General features: G+C 40.0%; 1 protein-coding gene across 4 annotated transcripts in view; it reads left to right on the top strand.

The window, feature by feature from the left end:
* adcy2a (adenylate cyclase 2a) overlaps positions 1-13985 on the top strand; it is a 99346-nt gene that overhangs the window by 54945 nt on the left and 30416 nt on the right. For all 4 annotated transcript variants that reach the window (XM_030072638.1, XM_030072636.1, XM_030072635.1 and 1 more), the window contains 4 exons: positions 4196-4345; positions 7386-7534; positions 9117-9228; positions 11069-11196. In XM_030072638.1, coding sequence (XP_029928498.1) covers positions 4196-4345; positions 7386-7534; positions 9117-9228; positions 11069-11196 — 539 coding nt within the window. The remainder of the gene's footprint in view (positions 1-4195; positions 4346-7385; positions 7535-9116; positions 9229-11068; positions 11197-13985) is intronic.

The following is a 13985-nucleotide window of genomic DNA, read 5'->3' as shown; positions in this document are numbered from 1 at the left end:
CAGTAATGATATTGTATACCTTTGTATTATTGATTGTGAGTTGTTTTGTCACGATGATATTTTTGTATTATTGGTTATGACTTGTTTTCTAGATGCTGTACACTCCAGGCCCTCGTTATAGAAAGTGCCAACAAATAATAATTTTATTGTCATTCAAGACAGAGCAACAGGAAGTGAGCCATCTCAGCTGTTAGTGAAAGGTCACAGTGTTACCAGCAGAATTGGAGGATGTTGCATGTGCATGCATATGGGGAAGTATAGCCTATGTATGCATGTTAATGTGTATTTGCTTTTAGTCAGTGGAAGGTACTCACAAGTATATTAGCTTAAAATGTTTAGGTGTGTCTTTGTCTTTCTTTGCACCAGACTAAGTAGTCTAAATGTAGAAAGTATGATCCATTAATGCAGATTTCTTTATAAAAAAAAAAAAAAAAAGTCTGACCTATAACTTTTTAATGCAACTTAGAAATGCCCTTGTCTTCTACAAGCAGTAGACTGAGAGAGTTACAATCAATTAGCATAAAATTCTGGGAGCTGAAAAATCAGCTATATAGGTATTGTGAATAGTTTTGAGCTTACTTTGAATCCATCTTAAGATTTGTTCTGCATGAGAATTATTGGACAAAAAAAACTTGTCAGTTTGTTCTTTGTGCAAAAAGGTCACAGACTTATTTTCCAGGCATGGTAATGTGAATGCATTGGGCATTTTTACGTCAGAAGAGACATGGAGCAAATAGCCTATGGTCACTTTGAAGATAAGGTCACCATCATGCAGGAGACAGACACAGAGAGACTTTCAGTAAAAAGAGAAACATGAAGAAGAGGATACGAGAGAGAAGGAAGCTGAATGAGAGAGAATGAGAATGTGTACGAAAGAGTATGAGGGAGAGATGTGCAATATTTAAAAAAAAAAAAATGCAGCAGGAGAGAACCATTAGATTGTCCATTTGCTTCAAATTGCAAAATATTGAGCTCAAGGTTATCAGGGCTCCTGGGTCTTTATACATTCACCTCTCATCATTGGGCCGCATCCTGCCATAATAGATCCTCTAATGGAGCTTTCTTTGTGGTGCTGCCATGAGGGATGCATGAAATGTGAATAAAAAGATAAAACACATAAAAAAGACAGCCAGCAGTAATCACTGATAGCAATTTGCACTATATGCACATATTGAAGTGCTTTATCATGCTTATTTACTGCTGTAGTTTTGTATGATTCTCCACATCGAGAGTGGAATGGTAAATAAGAACAAAGTGAACTTATGTTACCAATGAGTTCCACTCTGGTTGAAGCAATACAATTGTCTGTTATCTCTCTATGATTGCCAATGGAAGTATTGTCTGCTTTTGATATTTATTAATACATTATCTAGTACCATCTCCAACCCACAAAAAAACACTAGATACAGCACATACTGTCTCATTTGTGAGCACAAGAGAGGTGCAATTGACATGTTATTCATCTGTTTTTGATAGATCTGTTGAATCAAGACTGAATCTAATCTCTGTTCTATTAGCGGAAAAATACAGATCCTCAAGTGCTGACAGAGAGCAGGAAGGTGAGAGAGGAGGACAGTTATTTGACAGTTATTTAAGTGAGTAAGATGCCTAAATGATCTCCATTATAAACATATTGCCTCAAACACTTGCCAGCGTTGGGGTTAATGCGTTCAGTTCTTCAATTAGCTGCATATTGGGAGAATAGAAAAAAAATCATGAAATGCCTCTCATGACTTTTGCTAGAGTTCATACAGAACAAAAATGGTCTGCAGCTTTGGAATGGTCGATATGCACATTACTTTGAATGTGTTGCGTGAAAGGACAGGAATGTGTAAAGTGCAGAGTGTTCCCAGGCCAGAAACAACTAACCAATGCTGTCCACTGCTGTGATCACACCATCACATCTCTCCAAGCACCTGCAAAGGCAAAATGCTAACACACACACAAAACTAGTAGCAAATCATCCCCGGACCCAGCGTTACGCTCAAGCTGAGTGTATGCCGACCCCAGCCGAACAACCAAAGCTTGATTTTCACCAGGTGAAAATCAAGCAGTGATGTACAGGCTTGTGGCATCTTACATAGTAAAAATGTGACCCGGTGTAACAGCCCAAAGTGTACCCCCTGACCAGACTATACCCGGGGTATAGTCTAGTTTATACCCCGGGGTATACTTTGGGCTAGGCCAGACAATACCCCTCTAGTCTATTTTACATACACACACACTAGAGGGAGTTGTTTCAAAAGTCGAGCAGATCTTTTGACATGTGGTCTGACATGCGGTAATTTCAGCAAACAATGGTGAGTCTCTCTCAATCTCTTTATAACTTATAGATCAAACTATGTTAGTCTTACAAATGCCCTTTAGATTAGGAAGGGCGCTGGAGAACAGAGATCAGTGACACAACAGAACACATCAGCAAAGAAACCAAGTTGACCAGGATGTTCAGCCCACTGTCCAACAGTGCTCGAAAGAAACTTGCAGCAGCGCTTGGTCTGACATCAAAAAAGCCAGTATTCTTTGGCCGACCCTCTGAACTGTCACATCCAAGACAAAACTATAAGACCAAAGGCGATGGCGACTGCTACTTCCAGGCCATCAGTTCTATACTTACAGGGAGAGCCAGCGGAGAGCCATACCGTCATCCACGATTGAGTCGTGCAGAACATGAACACTGGTGCCAGTACAAAGCTCCAACAGAACCAGAACCAGAATGTTGATGACTACCTGACTGCCACTGGAATATCACAACATGGAGTATGGCTGACTGATGCAGAGGTTATGGCCACAGCCAGTTTGTTGGGATGTGACATTGCAGTACACGCTAAGGTTGGCCAGTCAATGAAGTACATTTCAAGAATATAAAACAAAATATAAATGCAATCCAATATCAGCTAAGGGGAAGGATCTGGGTAGTACATCTTGAACAGATGAGTTTTCAGCCTGCGGCAAAAGATGGGTAGCAACTCTGCTGTCATGATGTCTGTGGGGAGTTTTTTCAACCTCACTGGGGCCAGGACAGAGAAACACTGCAACTGAGTCAGTCTGCTGCCAGGGTCTCAGAGTGACGGGGCGACAAGTCGCCCTGAGGTAGCAGAGCAAAGTGGTCGGGTAGGGGTGTAGAGCTTTTCCCAAATGTACACATACACACATGTATGCATAAAAACTTGGTGCATTCGGAGAGGTTGATTCAATGGCACAACATAGGTAGGTCTAGTTTCACAGGCCTATTTGCAGATACAAATAAATAAATAATGATTACCCAGACAAATTAAAATCCCTGGGGTATAAACTGCACTAGCCCAGAATATACCCCGAGGTATAAAACAGACCAGCTCTTTTTAACCCCCTGTCTGGGTCTGGGGGGTATAATTTGGCCTAGAGCGGTATAGTTTGGCCTAGCCCAAAGTATACCCCGGGGTATAAACTGGGCTAGGCTATTTTATACCCCGGATACCCCGGATATACTTTTGACCCGGCCAAACAATACCTGGGTATAGTGTGGCGTAGGGTTAATCTGGCCTGTTACACCGGTTCTACAGGAGAATTATAAACACTATTGTTAAATGGAAATTATGCAACAAAGCATCTCATACGATGTTGTGGACTAACGCACAAGTAATGTAACGAGTGGAGAAACTTTTTTTTTTTTTCACAGAGAAATTAAGTAAAGTAATACTTTGTTTTGTTTTTTAAAAAAGTGCAATGTGTAAACATCATTTATTTATTTTATTTTTATTTGTATTTTTTTTTTTTTTTTAGTCACAATCACAATAACATCTTTAAACAGGAACTTATATCCTTTGGTCCCGTCTCTGACTTTTGAGGTTCGCCCTCAGCCTTTGGTCCAAGGTGCTTCAGTTCATGACCACTTCAGGACCCAAACTCATTACAAAATGTATCATGTTGGGAGATCAGAAAGAGCTACATTATGGCTCAGCATGCATATCACCGTCTCCATACAGACACTACAGGAGATGAAATTGCTTTTCTGATTCTATGCCTGTTTCATTTAGATCATACCCCAAGGGAAGTATGGTGAATTGCAAGAAGCTGATTTTCTGTGACTTAAGTTTCTGCTCCTTCAAAACTTTGTGCAGAACCGCCTGTTATCATTAAATCATTTTTGTGCACCATGATGACTCCATCCACATTCATCCAAGACCTGCTCTGTCTGTCTTGTCTTCCTGTACAGATTTTGGCCAATGTCATTATTTTCATCTGTGGAAACATGGCTGGGGCGTACCACAAGCACCTGATGGATTTGGCGCTCAAGCAGACTTACCAGGACACATGCAACTGCATCAAGTCCCCCATTAAACTGGAGTTTGAGAAGAGACAACAGGTACACCATTCAGTAAGCCTAAATGAGTGTTGAGCCGGTGAGAGTCCAGGACACAGTGACTGAGTGATAATGATGAGGATGCTGATGGTGATATAAGTAATAATGACAGTGATGGCAAGAGAGAATGTGCATCAGCAAAGGATGGAGTGAGGAAGAGGGCGGCCGAAAGAGTGATAATGATGATGATGATGATGATGATGATAATGATGAAATTGTCCATGTTAGGAGACCAGCAGTTGAGTCTGAATTAATGAGAGGAGCACCACTGCACACAGGCAGCAATTGGAAATAAGACTTAATCCACAGTGCAAAAAAAAAAAAAAAAAAAAAAAAAGATGTATTAAGTATTAGTCTGAAGGACGAGGTAAACTCCCCATTTCTATACAAATAGCTTTTGTTCTAATATTTAATTACAAGTACTGTATAGCTTTGTTGTCGAACTGCAGCAGTATAGCACCATTGATGGCTGACATTTTAGTATCTGAAGTTCCACGACATGCCCACTGATGCTGCCTTTAGTGCCTGAAAAGCATTGCAAAAGAATGGAAGGCTTTTTCTGTCTTTAATTTATTCACTTAACATAAAACACTTCAATTTATAACTCTGATCTTGTTCTTCTAACAATACTGAGAAACACTCCTTTCATCTCAAAGCTGATTTGTTTCACAACACAAGGGCGGCACAAATGAGACTGGGCAGGACGTACAAACTTTCAAAAACAGAACTAAAGAAAAGCGGAGAAAACGCAAGGAATCCCAAACACAAAAAGTTAGTAAACCCAGGTAACAGCACAACAAAAGTCCATAAATTCACAATCATGACACTAGTCTTGTTCTGTATAGAACAATGTTTTTTTTTTTTGTTTTTTTTTTTGCTTTTCTTTTTCCAAGTTTGCCCTTCCCTCCCACACACATTTGTTGGATGTGTTTAAATGAAAGCCATTGCTGTTTAACCACTGCCTCATCATTATGTCCCTCAGCAAATTTATGACTTGCCTCTATAGACTGTGTGCTGTTTCCAGTATTTAATGTGACAGCACAGACCTAGAAAAAGTATTAATTGTATTCAGCCCAGTCACCAACACTGGGTGCATGCAACCTATGTTTTTTTTTTTTTTTGTAATATTACATTCACATTAGCACAGCATCTCCTAGTGTTGGCATACAGCCAAGTTGAATGACTTTGTAAAGCCAATGAATCTGATGTTGGTGCTGCCTCACACGACGAGAACGGCTTACAACTGTTGCTAGGCACTGATTAAAGCCTGCTGCCATGAGAGGCTGGCATGGAGCTAGCTGTTTACTGCTGCTGCCGCACTGACAGCCGTTGGGTGTAGCTACCGCTGTTCATTTAGCCGGGGATGAATCCAGCTGTTGTTGCAAAAGCCCAGGCTTGAGGTATGGCTGGTTGAACCCTCTGCTGCATCTAGCTTGTGTTGTTACAACAGCCTCGAGTGAAGCACGATGACTGTTGCTGCGAAAGCCTTGGGTGGAGCGCTTCACACGAGCCTTGGAGTGCTACTGCTGCTTGCGACAGATGGTGGTAGCTGCGCAGAGGACATGTTTCTCTCAGGCATCCAGTGTACTCATAATATATGCTGTTTACTGCATGCTTTTATCCAAAGTGCACCGCAGTAAAGTGCATGCATTTTTATGGGTATGGGTAAATTAAGGGGGTATATAACCAATGAATTCATCATTACCCCAAAGCTCTGGCAGTGTTTATACCATGCTGCACAAGTGAGCTACCCAGGGCCTCCTTAATACACTGGAACCTCTCAGCGTCAGTAGAGGGACATGATCAGTGCTTCAGGAAGCCTGTCATGATAAGGGCGGCACTGGCTTAATGACGTGTTCTCTCCAACCTTCAACCTCCCCTCACCCTAAGGGGAGTATTATTTGCTAACTGTTGGGCAAATTGGCACAAAATGATAATGTAGCTTCAGAGAGAGAGAGAGGGAAAAAAAATTGTTTCATCTCCTTCTGAAAAAAAAAAAGACAAGCCATGAGGCAAATAAGGGGAGAGCCTGTCTTTTGGTGTCTCGTAATAGAATAACGAGCAGTCCGAAACAGTTTTCTACATTGCTCATTACCTTGAGTCACAGGAAGTCAACCTGACCCCATGTAGTAGCCAATTAACTTCCACTCAGAGCTTGAAGCTGCAGTGGAGGCCAACAACATGATGATGACAGGTTTTCCTGCTCCAGTCATGAAAGGTTAACTCGCCTGAATTAAAGCAGGACTGAATTCAATCAAATAAAAATATGGTGACAGTCTTAAACCACTGGTAAAGGCACAAGACTCATGGTGATTAAGTCTTGATTGCTTGATAAGTATTTAAGCTTTGAATAGAAAAGATGGTATTCTTATCTTTGTTATGCATATTGATTCAATTAAAGTCACTGAGAAACAATGTGTGATTCTTTGGGTGCTGAGGCTTTGAGTGCCAAAGAGAAAATGCTTTGGAATAAATTAAAACAAATGAACTAACTGCTGGGCATTTTTGTGTACACCCCAACTTTTTTTTTTTTTTTTTTTTTTAAACCGTACTGCTGTGCGATTAAACTCACCACTTAATTGGACCAACACTTCATTTAGGTGTTTATAAACCGAGACATGGTGCCATGAAATTGCTGGGTGGTATTGCTGGGCTTGATCTCTATATACAGGCAATCAGCTACACGAGCTTGTGCAAACTAGCAAAATGTTGCTGTGTAAACTTAAAATGTCCCTATTCCCTATAAATTAACTAAATTAGTGTACAAATCTCTTTGGTGCTAGGACCAAATTTAGTCCAAAATAAACTTCTTTCATCTGGCAGAATAATCTGTTCCTAAGATGATTAACATTTTTATGATGGTTGTTAAAAAGAGAGCAAGGATGTGAACTTTTTTCTTGTAACATATGTGGGACTGCGTCTACAGTGTAGATGTGGGTTCAGGCATGTTTAAGTTATGTTTTGGATTCATGATGCAAAGCTCCTTCTCTTTCTCCTTCTTCCTCCTCTTCCTCTTCCCTCCTCCTCTTCTTGTATATACTAGGAGCGACTCCTGTTGTCACTGTTGCCAGCTCACATCGCCCGTGTAATGAAGGCCGAGATCATCCAGAGACTACAGGGACCAAACTTTGGCCAGATTGAGAATACAAACAATTTTCACAACCTCTATGTCCAGAGACACACCAATGTCAGGCATGTATCAGTATTTTTTGCTTGTATTTAACCTATATGTGTGTTTGTATATATTTATCTATTTGTGTATATGTGTATATGGGTACTTGTGTATTTGTATGTGTATGTGTACATGTAGGTATATGTATGTACATATATATGTATGTGTGTATGTATATATGTATGTATACATGTATGTGTATGTGTGTATATATGTATATACATGTGTATGTGTATATATGTATGTATGTATGTATGTGTATCTATGTGTGTATAGACGTGTGTATGTATGTATGTGTATGTATGTATGCGCATGTGCATGTGTGTATGTATGTATGTATGTGTATATGTATGTATGTATATGTATATATATATATATATATATATATATATGTGTGTGTGTGTGTGTGTGTATGTATATATGTGTATGTATGCGTGTGTATGTGTGTATATATATATATATATATATATATATATGTGTGTGTGTATATTTTATTTTAATCCCCATACCCTTCCCCAGGGGGCCACTACCCCCACCTAGGCCGTTATTGCAAATAAGAGTCTGCTCTTAATTAACCTGCCTAGTTAAATAAAGGTTGTAAGTAAGTAAGTATGTAACCAGACAGGCTGATACGGTGTCTCTTACAGTGAGCACAGATTTTGGGTAGTTGCAAGGCATATTCATTGGTTTTGAGTGAAATCATTTTCAAATACAATGAAAGTGCAGGAATTTATTCAGAAACCATGTCAATCAGGACTCTGAATCTGTTTGCACCATTATTCTTCAAAAACGTCCCCCCAGAAAACAAAGGACTCCAGAAGTTCACAGTCATAGTTTCCTTCATTAATTAGACAGCAGAAGATTACAATGAACTGCTGCATACTGTACAGAGGAATAAGGTATAGGTGTGTCACCCCTGACTGACCTCGGTTCTCCTCCTAATAACCACTAATTGAGTCATGTTTTATATAAAAAAGATTGAGGCAAAGATGAGAAACACAAACAAAACTTAACCCATAATTGAACCCCACCTTTGGAACTGTTGAAGGTCTTCCCTCTCTGCTATGTTTAATTCGCTGTCCACTGTGCGATATGCAACAAAGTAGCATCAAATATTTATTATAAATGATGCATTATTACTTTTTATATCAATAATATAGAGCGATATAATAGTAATGTGTTAATAATGCTGTAACTCATTTATTATAAATATTTATTATATTAAATATTGTGGATTACTAAACCCTTTAACAAAGTAAATTACTGTAAATGTCAGACCCAGTAACAAATACAACATGGAAATAAAGAGTCTAAACTCGTTAATTTCAGTCTCTGTTCCATGAGGGATAAGCTGAAATAACACATGATGTGCTGTCTGTACACAAACATGATATGGATATGTTGACACAAGGTGTATTAAAGTTTTCAATGCAGTCATATTCATGGTTTTCATCAGGGACAGCACATCCCGTTACTTCAGCGTATCCTTTCATCTTGTTAAGGGAAACCAGGTGGTTTCCTGAGAGAAATCCTCTATATAGATGATTATATTATATTATATTATATTATATTATATTATATTATGTTGTCTTCCATCTTTAGTATACTGTATGCTGATATCGTGGGATTCACGCGGCTGGCCAGCGACTGTTCCCCTGGAGAGCTGGTGCACATGCTGAATGAGCTGTTTGGCAAATTTGATCAAATTGCCAAGGTAAACAATTCTTTATTGGACTCTTGTGGCTAAATCACACATCCTAATGTTGTGCCAGATAAACATGCTAAGTAATACTTTGGAGGTTTTCATTTTTGTTGTGCTTATCCAACATACAGATTTGCCTCTGTTTGCTTAAATGTATTTGAATATCCAATAACTCAGAAATTCATCTTCCTAAATATCTGCATTTTGGTTGTCAGATACTGCAGCTTGGTCACGGCCATTTTGCTTCTGACATCGATACCAAAGGCACCCTTTGGCATCAGTATGAGACACGGGGGGTGGTAACGTGGTATAAACAGTGAGACAGTCTGCGAAGGGAGGTGGTTGGGGTGGATTGGTGGGCGTATAAGTCACAGGAAGTTCAAGTCCAAGTCCTGCTTCCAGCGAGACCTTTCGTGTGTGACTGAGTGTCTCCAGAAAGCCGGAGGCGTCTCATCCTGCCGCTGAAGGGTGGCTTTGGCACCAGTATCAGTGTGACAACCACCTAACAATTAAAAACATCTTTTATCAGAATAATTTCTGGGCATTTCTGGACCTTCTTGTTGTTTTTTGGTCTATTTTCATTATTACGACATTATTCTTGGTCAAGCATGGACAATGTGCTGCCACATCTAAAACATTGGTGTTAAATATCAGGTTTCAGCATCTGTCGCCTTTTTTGTAAAGTCACCATTTTTCACATATTCAACAGTCATGCATGAAAGATACACAGACACCGTTTTTCCCCAACACTAGTTATAGACCATAATGCAGTGCAGCTTCAAAACACATTGCATTTTGAATAAGTGACACATCTCATTTTTTCTCCCTGACTTGAAAACTAAACTTCTCTCTCTGCTATTTATAGTATTATTGTTCTCTCCACCTACAGTACACGTGTAACCAAGAGCTGAGTGCTAGTTCAGACACGTTCTTTGGGAGTGTCAGAACTTATTCTGGGAAATTTAGAAAGTCCCTGATGTAGAAGCAGATGAGGCAGGTTCCAGGAAAGTGGGTACATGTAAATAAAAGACACAAAATATCTCCTGGAATGTTCTGGACATCTCAAATTGAGATGTCTTACAAAGGAAGACGTATCCACCTTCTTCTTTCATTTAGAAGTTAAAGGACCATACCAGTTTTTTAGCTTATTTTAATATTTTCTGGCCTCTTAACATCACTGTGTGAATATTTACATTAATACTGACCATTTTCCAAAGCATGCTATGTTTTCTGCTTGTTTATTCAGATCTTTGAATATTTATTTGATTTTCTGTCCTTTTCTTTCTTTATATTCTGTCATTCCAGTTTACTCCTACCCTATGTTCAAGTTCAAATATATGTTACAGTATGTTCTTGAATGTTTTCTGCTGCTAGCATTTATACCAGGGTTTTGAACATGTTTTAATTTTACAATTGTCCAGGTCTATTTTTGGGGCAGAGATGTACTTTTTGTTATTTGTCAGTATGGAAAGCATTTTTGAGTTTGACAGAGAATTTACATCCACATGGATAATTCAAAAAACCAAATGTCCCCCTTGATGGTCAGCCAGACTAACTATTGTAACTTCTTTAAAGCAAGAATCCATATTGTCTTTATCACAGTGTCTGCATTTACTTATTTTTTGTCCACTTGGTTTTATTTACCGTTTTGTTTACTAGCATGTGAATGCAAATGCGGCTGTAATTTACAATCCACATGGCAGCTGTAATATACAATCCACAATCCAATGAATTTTAGTAATTGGGTAAACACGTGCAAAAATACTGGTATGGCCCTTTAAAATGTTGCCGTCAGTGTATGTCACTTGGACCTTCATCACAATCTTTTTCAGAGTTGTATTTTTCCTTGCAGGAAAATGAATGTATGCGCATCAAAATCCTGGGTGACTGTTACTACTGTGTGTCAGGCCTGCCCGAGTCTTTGCCCAACCACGCTAAGAACTGTGTCAAAATGGGCCTGGACATGTGTGAGGCCATCAAGTAAGTGTCAGTTACATAACACACAGCTACAGTCCCATTTTTTTAGATGCTTTCTGCACTGCTGCCTCGCTGTTGCCAGTGCTCAAAACATCCACCAAGAGGGAACTCTTGTAGGATGGGCGACTTTGACAGTGACATCTGCTATACACAGGTTAAATTAAGGTTTTGTTTTTCTGGCAAAAGAAGAGAGAGATGGAACGAAATCGAAACACTTCTTGCCTTAAAATAAATTGCACTAAATAAGAATTGAGGAAACATAAACAACATCATCTGAATGTGGTGTTCTCCCATTCTCCATATACACAGTAGTCTGTTGCAAATTATAAAACTGCAGAAATTATATTCTCATAATAGAGAAGTTGCTTAATGCTGATGTGTTTGACTATCAGCTCTCAGCTATGTCTTGAAGACTCGTGAGTCTCATTATACCTCTGCAAATGCCAGGGACTACTTTTGAATGCTTAAATTATGAAGCTTGTCAGGTTTTGCTGTTTCCTGTGTGCACATCATTTGTTCTCGCAGTGCTTAGGAGTGTCAGCGCGTGTTGCTGTGTGTGCTTCGTGAGTATTTGCGCCTTGCACCAGCGTTGTGGTGGTGCAGTGGGTTAGGATTTAGTGTGGCCTTGGTCAGACAATGTGCCTGGCAGAGCTGATAATTAGCCCCCAGGCTTCTCAGGTCACCAAGGGAGGAATGACGCATGCTGCAGCTCACATCAGCTAGCAGCCACACACCTACCCCTGTTTGTGCAGGCATGTGTGTGTGTGTGTTTTTGTGTAACCATGTGTGCAGGCTTATGCTGTGTTGTGTGTGGGTGTATTCACAGGCAAACATGCAAGTATGAGCTCATACGAATGCATATTTATCTCCATGTGTCACAGTCACAAAAGTAAAATAGAAACTTTGCCTCCTTTATCAAATAGAGAGCATCTATCTGTCACTAAACTGGAGAAATCTGTCTGTATGTGTCTTTGGCTTCATTATCTCTGTGACTGTACATCTGATCAGCTTCAAACTTGGCAGGTGTGTTGCTGAGGACCCTCCACAGTGTAGTAGTGAGTGTGAATATTTATGGTTCAAAAGCTGCAGAAATCGGTGTTATATTGTTATTCTTAAAGTTATGTAAATGGACCGCGAAAGATGGAAGTCAAATGCAAGGGCAGCGCAGCATCCGGACAGTCTACAGCACGCACACACTGCGGTTTTAAAAGCGCTTGCAAGACACACGCAAGCATATTTCTGTGCTGTCACCCAGAGACTTTTATCAGTTTAATTTACAGGGTTTCTGCAATAAAAATGTATGTGTGTATATGTAAATGTTGTACTGCATTGCACCATGGGCACCAGTTGGATATGACAAAGTCTGGGCGCTCGCTACAGCCTACCTTGACCTTTTTCATGATTAAAATGGAGAATAGAGTCTTCATCTGTGTCGTTGATCATCGTTATTTTGTGGGCCTGCTACATTGTCGGTGTTATTGTCACTACTTTTTTTGTTGTTGTTGTTGCCATAGCAACATTTTGACAATAGCAAGACAGATATGGTTTCTAACTTCAGTAAATTTAAACTGGGAAGTTCTTTGCTTTTTTTTTTTTTTTTTTAATCTGGGGAAACCCGCCCTTCTTGAAATAATTAAACAGCAGCTTATTTGAGAATGTATGTGTGAGCTTGCCAAATTATCTTCAAATGTTGGAGCAGGGATTAGTGCGCAGCTGTGACAGGATGTTATTTGTGTGTGTGTAATATGTAGGCTCCTCCTTCGGTGAGAAATAGGGATTTAGTGTCTTGATACCTCCACACCTGTGTCACTGCACTGCTGGCAAACTGGAGACCCTGATGTTTCTCTCAAACACAACAGCTGTGCCAAGCCATTTAAGGAGTAGTGGAAAGTGCTTTCAGAGGACATAATGAGATTTTTAAAGATGATAATAATAATTAGCTGATAGAGAGTTAGAGATTTGCTAAAGAACAGTCCAGCAGGAGCGAAGCTTGTCAACACAGGGGCTTCAAAGGATAGTGCTAGCCTTTTTCCCCTTCTTTATTTTCCAGGTTTTTGCTAATTGTTTACATTACCTCTGCCATTTACATCAGGGTTTTTCCTGCATATAAAATTACGAGGCGGCCGCCTCAGCCTAATTTCGTGCCGCCCCCGGCTCTCAAAACTCTGACGTCGGGAAAATTGTTATTTTCTGACAAGCCGTGGTAGATGGATGTCATTTTAACTGCAGTTGCAGCATTGTGCCGATGTGGTGGCGCTGTATCAACAAGAGTGCACTGGAAGTCGCTGCCAAAACTGCCAAAGAGGAAGAACAGAGCCGAGAAATTCCCTTCCTAGAGGCTTTTGTTTTGTGTTTCGGTTTCTTCGCTAGTGTGTGTGTTAATCGGCGGTGTTAATTACGCGAGCACATTGCAGGGGGTACGTGAAAACATAGGCGGAAATGTCGGGGGTGTCGGGGGGGACAAGACCCCTCCATCCATAAATTTTGAATAATTTAGTAATATTCAATGAAAGTGCAATGCAAGCGGTGCTAATTATAAATGTAAAACAGTGTGTTTTTAAGTGTTTAAAAGTTATGACCTCCCCCCATGCCTCACAGTGGTTTGGTCCGCATCCTGCTGCCGGCAGAGCGGCAGCTCGGTAACTTTTAGTCAGTCCGTCAGCCTGAGAGGCAGCAGTCTGATGAGAACTAGCAAGAAAACCTCAGGTGAAAGTCAGTGAGTCATTTATCACACCACTTGTTCACCAGGCACAAGGCTGTAATATGAAAAGCGATATTTTGCCCTGCTTGGT

This window comes from Myripristis murdjan, chromosome 16 (genome assembly GCF_902150065.1).
Source record: "Myripristis murdjan chromosome 16, fMyrMur1.1, whole genome shotgun sequence".
Taxonomy (NCBI): Eukaryota; Metazoa; Chordata; class Actinopteri; order Holocentriformes; family Holocentridae; genus Myripristis; species Myripristis murdjan.
This window is presented reverse-complemented; position numbering and strand designations above follow the sequence as displayed.